This window comes from Calidris pugnax, unplaced genomic scaffold, assembly GCF_001431845.1.
Source record: "Calidris pugnax isolate Ruff unplaced genomic scaffold, ASM143184v1 scaffold55, whole genome shotgun sequence".
Taxonomy (NCBI): domain Eukaryota; kingdom Metazoa; phylum Chordata; class Aves; order Charadriiformes; family Scolopacidae; genus Calidris; species Calidris pugnax.
This window is the reverse complement of record NW_015090832.1, coordinates 3,393,826-3,411,267: the sequence shown is the minus strand read 5'-3', so window position 1 is coordinate 3,411,267 and position 17,442 is coordinate 3,393,826. Positions and strand designations below refer to the sequence as shown.

Genomic DNA, 17,442 nt, shown 5'->3' with positions numbered 1-17,442 from the left:
GTCCACCCATGGACTCTGTACTATGCTTACACCTCCAGAGAGAGAGTGAAGCACTCACTGCCTGCAGCTGGAGAGCCAGATCGTTCTTCTCCTGGGTCATGGAGACCTGTTTCTCTTCCAGCTCCTTTCTCTTAGCCTCGGACTTCTCCAGAGCCTCCTTCAGCTTCTGGAACTCCTCCTTCAGGTTGGACATTTCCTTCTCAGTCTGAGCAGACTTGAGTAAAGGCTTGATCTTGAAGAACAGCTTCATCCAGGACCAGTTCTTGACAGCATTGAAGGCCCTGATGTTCCACTGAATGGTATAGAGGGCTTCCCTGGAGGGATAGAAGCACAGCACCATCATGGGTGTTGATTCCCCACTTCTCATCCTCACCACAGCAGAGACCTGGCTTTTGCAGGCTTGGACATGGCTCTATTCTCCACCAGGAGGGCAAACGGCAGTAGGTTGAATGAATGGTACATTGTCTGCACACTGCAGTGGCCATAGTGAGATGGGTAGTGTGGCCTGGCTGTCAGGTCTTCTCACTCTACATCCCTCTGAATCTTCAAGTGGAAACCAAAGGCTCCCCTCACCTAGATACACTGACCCTCCCTACCAGGTCATGGCAGAGTTCTTACAGGTCTGCCTCCATCCCTTCAGGACAGGGCCTTGCCCAACCACTGCCGGCCATAGGCAAGCCCCACAGGTCAAACCCTCTGAAATGTGCAGAAGGAGCAAGGACGGATGCCCACAAAGTTCTGCCTCCCCCCACAACTCTACCTCCTGCTGATGATCTTCTGATACTCAATGCGCATGAGGTGCCCACGGATTCTGGCCTGCAGCATGGTCAGGATCTTGGCCAGACGCTCATCTCGCATCTCTTCCAGCAAGCCCAGCAAACCAGCCTTGAAAAACACCTGCAGACAAGACAGTGAGAACAGAGTCAACACCAGAGAGGACAGAGGGCTCAGGGGTTAACATCACCTGTCAGAGAGACATGGGCCCAAAGCAGAGATACACAGAGCAGTGAGGGCTACAAGCTGCAAGTTTAGGTGTCCTCCCTGGGAGGCACACACCCACACTCTGCACTGGTTGGGGGAGCACCCACACAAGGCTGGACATCAAACCTCCCTGCCCTGCACATCCCCTCGCATCCCCCAGCAGGGACTAGCTGCTGTGTTGGGTGGTATGAGATCCAGGTCAGCAGTGACCTTCTGCTCAGACCTTTTTCTTCCCAACCTGTTTCTCCCTCTGCCCTCCTCAGTCCCTTCAAGGACCACACTCAACCTGCAGAGTGCAGGGCTTCAGCAGGGTGGTGGCCAGGCAGAGAGCAAGCTGGGCACGGAGAACAAACTGGGATTGCAGAGAGACAGAAGAGGCAATGTCCTTCTCCCGAGGACCAGCTGCCTGGTCTCACCTTGGTATGACCAAACTTGTACTGCGAGTGGTCCAGTTCCAGGGAGCTCAGCAGCTTCTCTGTAGCCTTTCTGCTGTCCACAAACTTGTCATCTGGAATAGCTGCTGGATTCAGGATACGGTAGCTGCAGGGACAAAGCAGAGAGAGGACATGCAAGAGAACTCCAGCACAGAGTTGATGGCTCCATCATCATACCTGTACCCCAGTCATTCCAGTTCCCCCTGGAAATATGTTGGACAGCACAGGCTGGACCAGTATATGAATCAGGAGCTCCACGGCAAAGTATGGGCTCTTCTGCAGAGCAGACACCAGGGAACCCTGCCAGATCTTAGTCCCTGAACACAAGGAAGACTGTGCAGAAGACCCCATGCCTGGTCAGGCCCAGGCCAAGCAGGGTGGATGGGGCCAGCCTGGAGAATGGTAAGGATTCCATCCCTGGAAGTGTTCAAGACTAGGATTTGGGGTTTTGAGTAACCTGGTCTGAGAGGAGGTGTCCCTGCCCAGGGCAGGGGTTGGAACTCGCTGATCTTTAAGGTCCCTTCCAACCCAAACCATTCTATGGTTCTATGATCCAAGGGCAGAGAGAAGTCTGAGCCAGGATTGGCAGACCTGGTGGCCCTGCCACAATGCACCTGCACCAGCCCTGCATTCAGTATCTCAAACATCACCACTGTGCTGTCTCATCATGTCGGGCAGCAAAGTATCCATGTCTGGCACCAGAGAGCCAGCAGCAAAACTATCCTGAACTGTGCACGCACTGGACATCCTGTGGTGGTCCAGACCAGCCCACACAAGCTGGGGAGCAGGTCAGAGCCAGGGCAAGTCTTTCACCCCCCCAGAACACGTGTGGGCTGCTGGGCAAGGAAGAAGAGGGGAATTACCGCTGCTTGAAGTCTGCATAGAGGATCCTGTTGGGGAATCCCTTACGGCAGATGCGGATCCCTTCAAGGACACCATTACACCGCAGCTGGTGCAGCACCAGGAAGGCATCCATGGCTCCTAAGGGTGAAACCAAAGATAGGGCAGACGTTCAGCCCAAGAGGAAAGGGGAAATGGAGCTGCATCATGGGCCTGAGCTCTGGAAACAGCCCATGGTTTTGAAGACAGGTGGTAATCTGTCCTGCAGGCCTGTGCTGAGCACTAGTGTTCCAGCCTGGGCCCCAGATGGTGGAAATCAGCCCCATCCGTGCCTGCTGCTATACCTAAGGGCAAGGCAGCCCAACCATCAATGCCCAGCAAAATGGGAAGTGTGGCAAAACCCATTCTCCTCAGTAGAGAAGACTGGCATGGGTCACAGTGGTTTCCATGCTGACATGGGCCAGGTCTCAGCAGCAGCAGAACTGCTACAAGAGAAGGGCTGGGGAGAAGGTGGGTGCAAGAGTCCCTGCCAGCTCCCACATGCACATGTCACCCAAGGGGACTGCCAGTCCCTGCATACCTGGGGTCTTTGTCTCGTTGGGGATGATGCAGCGGACAAAGTGGGGCTGAGTGGAGCGCAGGTTGGTCATCAGCTTGTTGAGATTCTCCTGTAGGGCAGACAGAGGGGATGAGGCATGAAGAGACAGCTCTGTTCCCCTACAACACTTCTCTCCAGCCCCTTACCCCCCAGGCAGGGAGAGAACGGACACCGAGAGCTCCTCACCACTCTTCATGAGAGAGGGGGAATTTCCTTCTGCGTGGCTGCTCTCTGGGCAGCCCCGTAGCAGGACCACTGCCTTCTGCTTGGGTGGGAGCAATGGCAGAGGGGACTGGGCTGGCAGACGTGCCAAATGGCATCTGCAGGTTTTGCTATGCCAGAGAGAGGTGCCAGATGCTTCCCAAGTATTTGTAGGTAAAGTTTTGCTGCAGGGGAGAGCCGGGAACACGGGACTGAGCGTACTCCTGGTACACAGCTCTGCTGCTCTCCATCAGCCCTGCCCTCAGTGTCCTGCAAGTCTAGTGGTGGCATCCCCAGGGCCAGGTTCTCCCTGTACCCCCACAGTGCCATCCACACCCTTCGGCTGTGACAAGGGACCCTGCTTATCCAGCCTGGACCTCCTTTTCTCTCCAAGTCAGGGCTCAAGCCAAGACATGGCCCTGCCTTTTCTTGTGGGAAAGGCATCTGCACCATCCATCTTTCCAGGCTGCCTTCCCCTGCTCATACAGGCTCACCCTGTCCAGGACCAGCTCGGGGAAGGGAATGCTTTCCCACAGCTCCGTGTCATCATGGGGCAACTTCTCACCACAGACAGCTTTTTCCCCAAGGCCTGTGACTATTCAGGAGGAAGAAAGTCACACATCTTCCTGCATGGGGACTCTGACACAAGCGCTGCCCTCTTTGAGCACCCTGTCACCACAAGGCTGTCATGGCAGGACACAGCTTTGGGCTCACACACCCCTCTGTGCTGTTTTCCAGTTGCTTAAGCTCTAAGGTGGACAAATAACTCCTGTGGTGAGGATGGGAACTGGGGTGTGTGTTATCCTGAGCTGCCAAATAGCTCAGGTCACCTCCCTGGACAGGACAACAGAGAGCTGCCTGCTCAGAGACCTGTAAGATCCTCCATTTTCTTCTGCCCAAAGGCTGTCCTTCCCGCCGACAAGAATGAGGAGAGAAGTAGCACAGACTTAAAGTGATGTTCATGTAATACATTATCTAAACATCACTACAAGTCTTAACTGCCGCTCTCTCAAAGGTGAAGGAGCTGCTGAGCAGCGCAAGCGTCACACGGGCAGAAGCAGCACAAGCTCCAGCTCAAAGGGAGCCATGGCTCTCCCAGCCTGGAGCTTCATGTCCCTCTCTAGCAGCTTGGGCACAGGGCTGGGACTCTGCCAGGCACAGGTCCCTCACGCAGGGACGAAAGGGTGTTAGGAGCTTTTGCCTTAGTGCTGGTCCTTCAGGAGCCTTGGTGGTCCTTCAGGCCCCAGGAGCTCAAGTGCAAGATACCCCAAAGTCTTGGCAGGGAAGTGGGACTGATACTGGGACACTCTGAAAAGGCTTCCCTCATGGCCTTGGATGAGGGGCTGGCTCTTACCTTGTGTAGCTGCGACACTGTTTGGAAAGAAGCTGCCTTTTTACGTTTCTCCTTGGTCCCTGGCTTGTGAGGTTCCTCTGTTGGGTTGAAATATTGATTGATTACATCAGCAAAGCATCTGCTCGGCTTGGAGGACTCAGGAGCACCCTCAAACACCCCTGAAGCACCCACAGCACCTGCTCTCTACAGAATGCCCTGTTGCAGAGCATAGAAACAGACCACCAAAAAGATCTCCCACAGCACCCAACTCTGGCTGTTGCTCCTCAGCTCTTGGTAACAGGAGACCCCTTCACACATCCCAAGTCACAGGGCCACCAGGACAGCTCTACAGCACTGCACAAGCTCAGCCTGGTCCTAACCACCCACCTAAAGCCCCTGGGCCAGCACTGCAAGTCCAGAGTATCCACCTACCCAGATCAGAGAGGTTTTAGGGGTCAGTGTGGGTCTTCCCTTTGCCCAGGCTGCTTGGTGCAGGAATGCTGCTCCAACAGTTGGGTGTGGGGAGGATTTGGTGCAAAGGGAGGGAGAGACAGAGGCCAAAAAAGGGGTGAGGTTTTTCCTCACCTGAAGTAGAGCCCACATAGTTCTCATAGAGGGAGGCCAGGAGCTTGTTTTGGGATTTTTGGAAGACAGACACCACTGTCTCATTCAGGGGGTCCTTGTTCTTGTCCAACCATCCAATGATGTTGTACGGCACCTGTCACCAGAGGAGAGAGGCAAAGGTAAGGACAGCCCATGCAAGAGGGAAGGTGTGGATGCTGTGGAAGAGCTGACAAGGGACGTACCACACCAGCATAGTGCACCAGCTCAAAGTGGGCCTCATATTTCCGTTTTTTATCTGGCCGGGGCTTCTGGAAGTTGGGTGACTTCCCAAGGTGGTTGTCGTAGAGCTTAGCTTTGAACGACATGTCAGAAGCTTTTGGGAACATGCACTCCTCTTCGAGGATGGACAGGATTCCCAGTGGCTGCAGGGAGAAAGTGGTATAAAGAGGTTTGAGCTCAGTAATGCCACGTCCCACCCCAGAATGGAGGATTCTCTGTGCCACTGAGCAAGGTGAGACAAGGATTGACTTGGGAGAACTCATTCAGGCAAATGTTGCAAGACATTGACCATGGGGCAAACTATCAGTGGTGTATTCCAGACCACATGTGACCTCCAGCCAGTCAGAGTGGGACTGGCCAGGCCTGCCAGACATGGAGGGTTGTCCAGGTCCATCAGATTGTTGGGAAGGGGAAATCCTTTCCAGTATTCTTACAGATTTACTCCTTTCCAAAAAAAATAAAAGGTGATTTTGTAAGAGTGGAAATCTTTTATACCAGCTGCTCTGCTCTGAATCAGCAAGTACTCAAGTAAGAGGCACTGAGGGGCAGAAAGCGGGTAGGAAAAAAGGGGCAGAGATCACTGTTGTCTGGAAGAAAAGGCCACACCAGGTTTTGTGGCTCACTGGTGGGTAGGAACAGAACTTCTATATTTTCATACAGTCAACATTTGTGCCAACAAGGACTCAATGATCTGAAGGCTCTGAGCTGTAAGTGTGGGGAAAACAAATCTAGGCACTTGCCAGTGCCTGGGGAGGGAATAATTTCATTTCTGGTAGCAGAGCACCCGTCACTATTTCAGTCTTGCAAAAAAGCCACCTACCAGAAGTACCATTCCTGTGCCCTGACTCATGTTTTACCTTCTCAATCAAGTCGATGCAAGCCTGCAGGTCCAGGCCAAAGTCAATGAAGACCCATTCGATGCCTTCCTTCTTGTATTCTTCTTGCTCCAGGACGAACATGTGGTGGTTGAAGAACTGTTGCAGTTTCTCATTGGTGAAGTTGATGCACAGCTGCTCAAAGCTGTTGAACTGCAAGAACAAAACAAACCTGCATCAGAAGGAGAAGCTCCAGAGGTGGAGGGATTCACTCTTCTACTTCGTCTGAGTGTGAAGAGTGACCTCTGCCAGGATCAGCTGGATTGCTCCCAGAGCAGGTAGCCAGGAAGCACTGGAGATGTGCTCACAGCAATATTGGAATAGTCCTTGTGAGCTGCCTGTTTGCTCCAGATAAATTAATTCAGACAACAGCTCTTTTTCTTACCAAGGCCAGCAGTTTCTTGGAGAAGACAGAGTTGTCAGACACCAGGGGACTGATCTAGCTACAACATCCCCCCAAACCCATTGCAGAGCACCAGCAGAACTCACGTCAAAGATCTCGAAGCCTGCAATGTCCAGTACTCCGATGAAGAACTGCCTGGCCAGCTTGGTGTCTAGGGTCTTGTTGATCCGAGTCACCAGCCACTTGAACATACGATCATAGGTGGCTTTAGCCAGGGCTCCCACAGCATAGACAACCTGCCAAAGCAAATCATAGAGCAGATCATGAGCTCTATGCTTCTCCCTGCTTTTGTAGGGGCTAGAGGCCAAAGAATAGAGCTCCTCTTGGTACACAAAGGACAGACAGACAGATCCAGGGAGTTCATGGTTACAGGGCAGGCTCAAAGATTAGTTTTCACATGCTCACAACTGTGTTCACATGTCCCTGGCCTGGGCTTAGCCTCCAAGATCTTAGGATACAGATCCAGTCTCAAGTGATATTTTCAGAAGGCCTGTGTGTGGCCAGAGCCTACAGCTCACTTTGGATAAGACACAAGCTCCTACAGACCTCTTGAATTTTACTCGAGGACTGGCTTGCACTATTCAGGCCAGGTTTGGATTCCTAACTGTGATGCGGCTGGAATCTGACAAGATACGTTTTTGGTGCATTTGAGTCTCCCACAATATTAGTTTAGATGAATTTTAGATCAGTATTTAGATTAGTTTTCTACTTTCCAGTGCTGAGCTGTTTATGGGAGTCTCTGAAGCAGATCCATAGAAACTGAACCTCTTCAGGCTATGATCCACTCCACATTTCAGAGATACTGAACTGAACCCTCCACCTTGGTTAGTATCCAGAGTTATCTGCCAGCTCTGCACCAACTTCCCCAGCTGCTAAAAGCCAGTAACTGTGGATACATCTTCTCGTGCTGCTCTGAGTCTCCTCCTAAACCCAAGAGAGTGAATGGAAGCACTGGTTGCCCTGTGCAGAGAACATGTCATGGTGAGCCTGCCTGCAGAGGAGCCACATACCAGTGTGAGCAGGGAGCCTGTGTCCTGGCACACTCACCTGTTCCACGTTCTGACCTTTGGTCACATATTCATTGCCCACTTTCACACGAGGGTGGAGCAGCCCCTTGATGAGGTCAGCTGAGCTGATCCCCATGAGGTAGGCAGCTTTGTCAGCACCTGCAAAAGAGTACAAAGGCATGAGGAGCCAGCAAGGAAGCCCCAGGAAGGAAAAAAAAAAAAAAAAAGAAAAGAAAAAAATCACTAGCTCTTCTGCTGATCAGTGCTAACTAGACTAGTTTTTCCACCTGATCCAGAGACCCCTCCAGTGCCTAGTGGGATTTCTTATCTTGGATGTTTTATGATGCTTTTAAAGTCCAGATCTCCTGCCTGAGAAGTTACTGGTTGGAGGAGATGGCCATCGCAGACTTGCTGCACTTTATCAGGTGCCTATCAGGTTTTTGAGACTTCTTGATCTGGGCTCTCTATGCATTTCCACCTGATCCAGAGACCCCTCCAGTGCCTAGTGGGATTTCTTATCTTGGATGTTTTATGATGCTTTTAAAGTCCAGATCTCCTGCCTGAGAAGTTACTGGTTGGAGGAGATGGCCATCGCAGACTTGCTGCACTTTATCAGGTGCCTATCAGGTTTTTGAGACTTCTTGATCTGGGGTCTCTATGCATTTTTCCAGTGGAAGCTTGGATTCCCATGCAGGGAATTTGAAGTGACCAGAAGAGGGGTGATTTTCTCGCTTATCTCTCAAAGACTCCTAATAGCAGATTGTAGCTAGAAATCACCTCTGTAGGGAAATCACTGCTAGATCAAAATCTTCTTTAATGACCAGGTAGCAGCTGAATCCTGTGTTGACATTCCTCAGGCAAGAGGAACTCTTCCTTCATGAATGTTAGCCTGACAAGGTCTGATCCAGGCACTCATTTCTGCTGGATCCCTGCCTCAGCTGATGTACAGTTACTGCTTAATCCCTCCAGTTAAGTGATAGGGCCCCCGATTCTCATCTTTCCATGTGCTGGAAAGTCACCCTCTCCTTGAAGCCTGCTCCCTTATCCCTGGAAGCCCGGCATAATGCAGCAGTGTGAAAGCAATAAAAATTATTTGGGCTCCGATTTTTCTGAATTTTCAGGTTTGCTCTGTGATTTGCATTGGATTTTCCTAAGCAACAAACAAGGAAAAGTATTAGACAGTGACTGTGTCCTACTCTAACTGCTCTTTAGGAGGCTGTGAGTTGAGCAGGTCCTTGCAGTCCTGATTATGGCCTGGCTCATATTCCATGGATGACCTGCTCTGGAAGACTGTCTAATGAAGTGCAAGAGAAGAGGTGATGAAGGGCAGGAGAACACTGAATAAGGTGAAGCGAAGCCAGGGTGTGACAGCCTGTGAGGTTGCTGAGGTGAGTCTGATGCAGATGACACCACCTCGGGCTTTCAGAAAAGGCTGTCCTAAACATGCCCACTCAAGGACAAGCTCTCTTTGTGCACCTAAAGCAGGTTCTCAGACAGTCTAGTTTCTTGGGATCATGGTCACAGACCTTCTCGGACCAGGCCAGGCCCAGAGAGATTGTAGATGCCCCATCCCTAGAGACATTCAAGATCAGGTTGGATGGGGCCCTGAGCAACCTGATCTCGTTGAAGATGTCCCTCCTTATTGCAGGGGAGGTTGGACTAGATGACCTTTAAAGGTCCCTTCCAACCCAAACCATTCTATGATTCTGGGAAGTTATCACAGTCTGGCCTTGGAGGAATTTGCATGCCCAACCCAGGCTGGGCAGATCTGGCAGCATGGAGCCAAACTCACTTTCAGTGCCGTCAGCCTCTGCCTGCTCCTCTCGCTGCTTTTGCTTGAACTTCATGTTGCCAAAGTGCATGATAGCGCCCACTATTTTATAGGAGCCGTATTTCTCATCGTTGCTGAAGCCCAAGATATCCATGGCGTGCTGAGGAGAGACAAAGCAGTACAGATAGAACAAAATCACCACTCTGAAGTGAGGGTTGGTCCTCCCACTGTCTCCTAAGGTGCTCTCCCTATCCTGTGGCTCTGGGCAGGGTGCTCTATCGGGTGAGCCCCTAGCCAAGGAATCAGAGAGAGCTCATAGGTAATTTAGAGAGGGACACAGACACAGAAAAGCCAGGACACATCCCCACGTCTGCCCAGAAAGAGGCTTTACCCTTCCCCAGACCCCCGCCTCAGGTGTGAAGGAAGTGCACGTACATCTGTCGCCATGAGTTCCTCGCCGTCATCCAGGTTGTCTACAGTTGTTACGCCCTGAGAGCAGAAGTGGTAGTCGTAGGGGTTGAGGGAGAGCAGCAGCATATCTGTTGGGGGAAGGACATGTAAGGGGTGAGAGACAAAGCTGGGGCAGAGGGGCAACCCTGGGCCCCAGATGAAGAGGTGAGGCTTCACCAGCCTCAACTAGAGGGCACCAGCTGGTGGGAGGAACAGCCTCTTCAAGCCCAGGCAGGCCCACACATAGGTCCATCTCTTCTGTGATGTGCCTCCTGCTTGCTATCTTGGGATATGGCTTGGCTGCAGACTGATTTAGAAGTGGCCATCCATGTCCTTGTGACCACCAGATAAGATTACTGCTCTGCACAGCTCTCCAGACCTGCCTAATAAGGTATTGTTCTCAAGCCAGAAACCAGCTCAAGAGCCCACAGCCAAGAGGCTGACCACCCCAGGGGACCGTGCCAGCCATCTTTCTGCAGTGTGGAAAGGTTCCCTGTGCTCTCTGTGTGACCTGGCAACTGGAGGGCAAGGCTGCTCGGAGCACAAGACTACCCCAGTGCAAATTCACTGGGACTGTCCTGGGGAACACATCTAGGATGTGACCACAGCAGGGCTGCTGCTGCCAGTGAGCTGTGAGGCTGCTTACAAGCTCAGCTGAAACAGGTCATCTCGCCAGGGTGGCTGAAGGAGCTCAGAGAAGGCTGCAAAACACTTCCCCCTACCTCAAAATGAGTAAATAACCAGCCTGCACATGCTGAGTCACAACATGAGGACTCTACGCAAAGCGGCTTTGCAAACCCCATTCCCACCCTGCAGACAGACCTAGACTTCTCTGTTCCTAGAGAGCTGCAGAAAGAGCTTTAGTCTGGCTTCTCAGTTCATAAGGATAAAGGAGGCTGGACTAGGTGACCTTTTGCAATCCCTTCCACCCTGAATTATCCGCCAATCCTATGATCCTGTGCAGCAAAACATTCGAGAGTAGTACCTACATGGTGACCTGGGTTTGCTCATTCCCTGTGGATGCCAAAGCTGACAACAGAGCCCTTTGTGGCTATTTTCAAGCCACGGTGCTGCAAAGGCTATGCTGCAGCTTTGGCTGCCTTACCTTGCAGCTCTGGTTTCTTCCCAGAGAGAATCTGGTAGTAGATGTGGTAGCTTCGCTCTTTGGGTTGCTGGAAAATCACTCTTGATTTTTCCAGAAGATCTAGAAGCAAATAGGGCAGAGAGGTTAGAGGAGGGCTTTTTCTTTCCTGGGGCTGACCCAGCATCAGCACAAGCAGTGAGATGAAATCCCTCCCCGCTGCAGCTGGCACACATCTACTCACAGATGTCGATGTCTGCAGAGGCCAGCTTCCCTGAGGGGCCAAAATGGATCCGGATGAACTTGCCCTGAAAACATGTGCAGGGAGCTGAGCACCGGGCTCGGCTACACAGGTACCACTCTGAACAGCTCCAAGAAACCTCATGTAACTACAAGACACTGGTTATTTCCCACTTCTGATGTTTCTGCTGATGCCAGGCAAGTTACTGGGCTCTGTGAGGGGTAGGTGGGTGAAGTTCTCTGGTTTGTAAGGTGCAGAGGGTCAGAGAGCATAAGGCTTAAAAACTAGGTAGGCAGAAATTTCACTCACGGCAAATAAATCCCTGTCCTCAGGCTTGCTCTTAAAGCTAAGAGCTTCTGAGGGGCAGTGTGATATTGAGTCTGCCCACAGCAGAGTGTCTCCTTTCCTCCAGGTCACCAAGTCCACCTGTGTTTGACGACCTCTGCATCCCACAGCAGACCCAGGCTGGGCTTAGCAAAAAGGACGCTGCTCCCTGGAAGGGGTACACTTGTCTGTCCCAGCTCCAGCCCTCCAGGCTGTGCTTACTGGCCCCCAATTTTGTAATTGGACTGTAAGGGCCGCAAGGGACTTCTCTGCAGGCACAGGCCATGACACCAGGGCCATGACCAGCAGAGCATTTACTGACGTAATCAGAGAAAACTTGGTCCCAGCTGTCCAATCCCACTAGGAAGCAGGGCTAGCTCCCTGCTATGTTCCTTTGGCTCAAAACGTACAAAAATACAATACCACAAACGATGCATCCAGCTTACATAAACACAGAACATTCACCCTCCGTCATGCTAAGACACTTACAAAACGCGAGGAGTTGTCATTTCTTATGGTTTTGGCATTGCCAAAAGCTTCCATAGCGGGGTTAGCCTCAATGATTTGATCTTCGAGGGTGCCCTGGAAAACAAAACATAAGGATGTGTGAGCTCCCACCCAGCCGGAGGGGATCTGTAACCAACAACACAGGGGAACAGAGAGGGGGGCTCTGTGCATTAGCTGGCTTTAAGAGCCTCTCCTTGTCTCATGAGGCATCTCCTTGTCTCACAAGGCTGGGTTTAGGGGTCAGCAGAGCAGGGTTTCACAGCAATGCTCTCTGTGGGCTTCTCCTTGCCTAAACTGGTCCCTTTGAAGATCCAGGGCACTGTTCTCTGTGCACACAGCAGTCCTTAGCCCCTTTCTTAGGCTGCTACAATATGCAAACCAAGATCAAGCACGCACTGTCATCCCAAGGGCCTGAAACATTTCAGGCTCTTTGACTCTGCCAGACATCTCCTCTTCCACCAAACCAAAGTCTCGGACAGTCCAAATCACAGCATGTGGCAAAAGAAGAGACCCAGAAAACAGGTTTGATCTACGACTCCCTACACCAACCACATGCACAGCAGGGTCACAGCATGATGGCAACACATCACGGGTCCCAGCTGGTGCTGTCTGCTGAACTCACTGGAGCTCTCCTTGAGCAGGGCCTAAGATTAATCTTCCCCCAATCTCATTTTTTCCACTCATGTTTCATATGCACAGTTCAAAGAGAAAGAGAGAGCATCCACCTAATGCATGCAAAGTGGGACAAGAATTCAAGGAGAGAAGCAAGAAACACATGAAGGACAGCGGGGTTTGACAACAGAGGCAATTTGGTGGCACAGGCACGCGCAGGATTTTTCATGAGACCTTTTGCCCATGCCCTGACACATTACAGTCCATAGGGCTTTCCTTGGGTGGGAAACACCGTCTCTGGGCTCTGCCCACCAAGAGCCTTGCTCTCTTTTCAATGTTGGACCCACGCCTGCTCCCCAACTCTGCAGCTCCAGGGGTGTGAAGGGCAAAAGAGACAGAAAGCAGCTGCAAATCACAGCTTTACTAACACACTGTATTTTGTCACCTGGAAATCCTTTAATCTGTTATCTTGAAATTCGGCCTGATCTAAAATAGTCTGGCCTGTGAAATTCAATGGGGGCTGGCCCAAGACCCACAGCTTCAGCCCCCCAGCTACTTCACTTTTTTTGCCCAAGTGGTCTGAGACTCTTGTGTCAGTGAGCATCCCCCACCCAAGAGTGTGCATCAGCTCAAGGCTGTCCCTCAGAGCTCAGAGAAACACAGGGCCAAGGACACACGACTGAGCTGCTGGAATGGCTGAGCTCTGGGGTGCTGGCAGCACTGGGGACTGAACCTTTGCTGGATTTCCAGAGACACTCAGTTGTTTCCTTAGAGCCAAGTAAGCAGCTCAGAAATACACCCCAGAGAAGGTCATCAGCTGCCTGTAATGTGGTGGGCTGAGGCACTTCAGGACTTTGCAGGGGGTGGCATGCCCAGGCAGCATCAAGGCCCTGGTCTGCAGCCAGAGCAGCAGCTCTTAGTCTGCCCCTCAACACCACCACCCTCAGCTGGGTCTCCAAGCTGGGGCGGGGGTCTTTATTGGCTCAGAGAGTGGGGGCTCCACCTTGCCTTTGGAAGACTCCATGCCACCCTCACACAAACACTGTGCTGGTTAGAAATGAGCCCTTGAAGAGTAATGATCCCTTGAAGGACAGGTTGGAGTCAGGAAGGTAGAAAGTCACTAAGAGATGAAACACCAAAGCTTCAAACTATGGGAAGGGGGGAGATACAAAGCCAAGCAGAGAACTAAACACCTCAGGTGATGGGGCAGCCCTTGCTCCCAGACCCAAGGCAGATGCCCCACACAGGCACCCCCCGTTACCCCGCCATTGCTCTGCAGTGCAGCAGAACCCTGTCCTCAGCATTAAAGATTAGGAGTCTACAACACTTACCCCAGTTTTAGTGGCAAGAGTTGCCTAGAGGAAGGAAAGAAAATTGTCTTTAGAAATCCAGAAAAACCAGGCAAGAACCACAAGAAGCATGGTCAGAAAAGCAGGGCATGACCATTTAGTGCCAAAAAAAGTCCAAGAAAAAATGGGAGGATTAAACTTTACAAGAGATGCCAAAAAAGTTGTTAAATAGATTAGCTCAAGAAAATCAAGAAATGCGTCAAAAAAGCAAGAATAGTTAAATCCAAACCCAAAGAAGAGTAAAGAAAATAATGCTGAAGTAGTGCTTGTCTGATACCTAAAGCAGCCAGTTGGCTTCTACAAGGGAAAAGCAGGCTGGGGCCTCAATGTATCAAGAAGAAGTAAGCAATTGCAAGGACAGCTCAAAAATAACAGCACCAAAGAAATGCAAGAGTCAAAACAAGAGCAAGAAAAGCACAAGGTAGAAAAGGGTCAAAATGAACAAGAGGAGAAAAAAAGAGGAGAAAAGGGCGAAAAGCAAGGCTTAAAAGAAGCAAGGTGGGAAATGGCAAGTTTACTCCATTCTTTTAATGCTCCTTAAGAAGAAGATATGTGGGGTGTTGAAGGAGGAAGAGAAGATAAAGAGAGCATCTAAACACCTCTCCAGGCTGCACAGATTGAGCAGCCACATAAAAAAAACCAACTCCATTTCCCCTTGAGCAGAATAATTTCAAGCCTTGCTTGTTCAAAAGTCAGGGAAAAGCCAAGCCCTGGGTGGGTCAGACCAAAACATGTTTCCAAACGCAAAAAGTCAGGGGAAGAAAAAAAAAAAAAGTAAAAACAAGAAGAAAGGAGGGGGGGAAAAAACGAAAAGAAAAAAAAAAAAAAAAAGAAAGGAAGGAAGAAAACAGCAAGAACTTGTTTCAAAAGAGGGTCTTACTAATTTCTTGCCCGGTGTGTCGCCCAAGGCTGCGACAATGGCAAAGTACTGAATGACCCGCTTGGTGTTTACAGTCTTACCAGCACCAGATTCTCCGCTTAGAGTAACAGAAATACACAGATCAAGGACATGAGGAAAAGAACAGGCAAAACTTCACCCAGAGACCCTGCTGACCTGCCACCCCGCTCATTGTGCTGGGAGGGAGAGCTTCCCTCCCCAGGAGGGATGGGGAGGCTGGCACCATCAGTCTGGGGGTGTACGTGCTTGTCCTGGGGGCTTGTCTTTAGAAACCCAGCTCCATCCATCCCGGCTGCAAGCCCGGACCCTCCTGGAAGGTGCCGCGGGGGCTCAGCTGCCCGCCGAAGACATGGCGGGAGGTGCCAGTGCCCACCAAGGCCATCCAGCCTTGGCCCCAGGGCTTCAGCTGTCGGGGATCAGGCAGGAACCCTCCTCTCCCGCTCCCACCAGGGTGGTGTCAGCACACCCCACTTTCTTTTGGGGGGGCTCAGAGATGGCCATGGCACCGCGCTGGGGAGAACCCTGCCCGGGGGAGAGCGGGGGCTGGAGTGCCCGGTACGGGGTGCAGGTGGCCGGCGGGCCCCACTGAGCTCATCCCTATAGTTAGCGGCTCTGCCATTGTAATCCCAGATCACAAAGAGCCCGGGGGGGGAGCGGAGCTGCCGCCGGACACGCGCCAAGCATCCCTCCGCAGCCCCTGCCTTTCCTAATTAGGCTATGGCCGAGGCTAAAAATGGCTGTGGCTCCTGGCAGCGGCGTAGCGTCCTTTAGAGTCCTTTATATAGCCCTTATCTATATGTCACTTGAAATCAACCTGGCCTACACCCTCCCACGTCACCCTCCTCCCCCGCCGCCGCCCCTCCGCCATTTCCCTCTGGCCTTGGCCTCCATCTCTGCTTCCCCCCCCTCGCTCCTCCGGAGGACGCCAGTGGGGTTGGGGTGCCCCACGGCAGCTGTCGGGGTGCGGGGGAGACAAAGCTTTGTCACCTGGCGCAGTGGCAGCAGGCTGGGCTGGGCAGGAAAGGACAGAGGGGGGACCGACAGCTGCCGGGAGACAAGGAGGGGGAAGATGGCCGGGGGGTGCCCAGGGGGTCCCCCAGGAGCATGGCGCAGGGGAGGCCTGGACCACTCACAAAGGGCCTGGCATGGAGGGGCACTTACGTGATGAGCATGGACTGGTTTTCACGGTCTGGAAGAGAAGGAGAAGGCATTAGGCTGGTGCCATCTGCCTCAACCCCTCTCCCCAGGAGCCTGGGGACACCCCCCCCACACAAGGTGGTGGTCCCCAAGGCGAGGGGCTTACTGCGCAGCATGTCGTTGTAGGCGTTGTCGGCGATGGAGTAGATGTGTGGGGGGGCCTCGGAGCGCCGCTTGCCCTTGTAGGCTGCCACCACGGGGGCAGTGTAGACGGGCAGCCACTTGTAGGGGTTGATGGTAACACAGAAGAGCCCCGAGTAGGTCTGCGGGGGGAAAGAGGGAGGATGAGGGATGGGGGGGACCCTGTGTCCCTTCACTTCCACACCCCATGGAGTGGCCCCCCCTGTCCCCCTGATGCCCTTGGCTTACGTAGATCATCCAGTGGGAATAGCGGCGCTTCAGGTTGTAGAGCACAGAGGCCTCGTTGAGGTGCGTCAGCATGGCCATGTCCTCGATCATGTCGAACTTGGGGGGGTTCATGGGCTGCACGTCATCCTCCTTCACCACCCGTGTCTGCCGGAGGAGGGGGGACACATCAGATGGACCCCACCAAACACCCTCTCCCACAAAAACCCACTGGATGGACAGACATACTGACAGTCCCATGCTGGGGACAACCCAGTCCCCATGCCTGCTATCCTGCCAAGAAGGTTGGCCTTCCTTCTGGGGTGGTGGGGCTGGGGGAGCCCCACCAGCACCCCAGCCATGAAGCCAAGCTGGGAAAAGCAAGCCCCAAGCCTGTCCCCTCCACAGGGACACAGATGGAGGGCGTCCAAGCCGGGGGGCACCAAGATGTTATACCACAACGGGCTTGAGACCCCCACCCTGAGCTCTTCTTCACAGCCTGAATCCCCGCGGCAGCTTGGAGAGATCCCCAGTTCTCTGGGCCAGCAGCTGAATTACCCCATCACTTATAACTGGATTTATTTAATCCCACAGATCCCAGAGCTGGGAAACTATCGCGTTACGTGTCTGGCCCGAATGGAAGAAGCTGGATTTAGCAAATGGTCTTGTTAATAAAATTAAATGAAACCTTTCAGAGGTTTCTTTTGTTTTTCACAGGTGAATACGAAGTGCGAGGTGTTAAGAAGTGTCAAGTGTTAGAAGCGGGAAGGTGGATGGAAGAATAAAGGAGTTATGTCTCTTGAAACTGTTTCTGCTGGAAGTGCTGATCCAGGGAAAGCAGATACAGTTTTTAGATTTTGCAAATCCGTGGCGAATTGTTGAAAAAAACCCCCAACAGTTTCAAGAGGGAACAGCAAAATGGTCAGGAAACTACTCTTTTCACAGAAGCTGAGGATCTTTTAAACATCAGAATAAACTTTTGAAATTGATGCCCCCTCCCCAATAAATTTTCTTTTGGGGAGGGAATTTTTTTTTTGCTTTTTTTGCCAATTTCAGACAAACTCGACACTTTTCCAAGACAATTACATATAATTCCTTCAAATTTAGCAGACATGAGCACTTCTGGGTGCCATGATGACCAGCTGAGAAACA

At 52.1% G+C, this 17,442-nt stretch overlaps 1 protein-coding gene across 2 annotated transcripts in view; it reads right to left on the bottom strand.

The window, feature by feature from the left end:
* The window catches only part of MYH7B (myosin, heavy chain 7B, cardiac muscle, beta), a 30,227-nt gene that overhangs the window by 10,369 nt on the left and 2,416 nt on the right, over positions 1-17,442 (bottom strand). Inside the window, exons 3-23 of one of the 2 annotated variants that reach the window (XM_014941261.1) lie at positions 16,315-16,458; positions 16,052-16,208; positions 15,910-15,937; positions 14,731-14,827; positions 13,505-13,519; positions 11,872-11,964; positions 11,062-11,125; positions 10,842-10,940; positions 9,722-9,825; positions 9,308-9,446; positions 7,556-7,674; positions 6,595-6,744; positions 6,088-6,258; positions 5,194-5,373; positions 4,973-5,105; positions 4,409-4,485; positions 2,836-2,923; positions 2,279-2,396; positions 1,398-1,521; positions 761-897; positions 59-314 (exon numbers count right to left, since the gene is read on the bottom strand). In XM_014941261.1, the coding sequence (XP_014796747.1) occupies positions 59-314; positions 761-897; positions 1,398-1,521; positions 2,279-2,396; positions 2,836-2,923; positions 4,409-4,485; positions 4,973-5,105; positions 5,194-5,373; positions 6,088-6,258; positions 6,595-6,744; positions 7,556-7,674; positions 9,308-9,446; positions 9,722-9,825; positions 10,842-10,940; positions 11,062-11,125; positions 11,872-11,964; positions 13,505-13,519; positions 14,731-14,827; positions 15,910-15,937; positions 16,052-16,208; positions 16,315-16,458 (2,493 nt within the window). Of the gene's footprint in view, positions 1-58; positions 315-760; positions 898-1,397; positions 1,522-2,278; positions 2,397-2,835; positions 2,924-4,408; positions 4,486-4,972; positions 5,106-5,193; positions 5,374-6,087; positions 6,259-6,594; positions 6,745-7,555; positions 7,675-9,307; positions 9,447-9,721; positions 9,826-10,841; positions 10,941-11,061; positions 11,126-11,871; positions 11,965-13,504; positions 13,520-14,730; positions 14,828-15,909; positions 15,938-16,051; positions 16,209-16,314; positions 16,459-17,442 lie in introns of those variants that run through there. The other variant, XM_014941260.1, reaches the window with a different exon arrangement.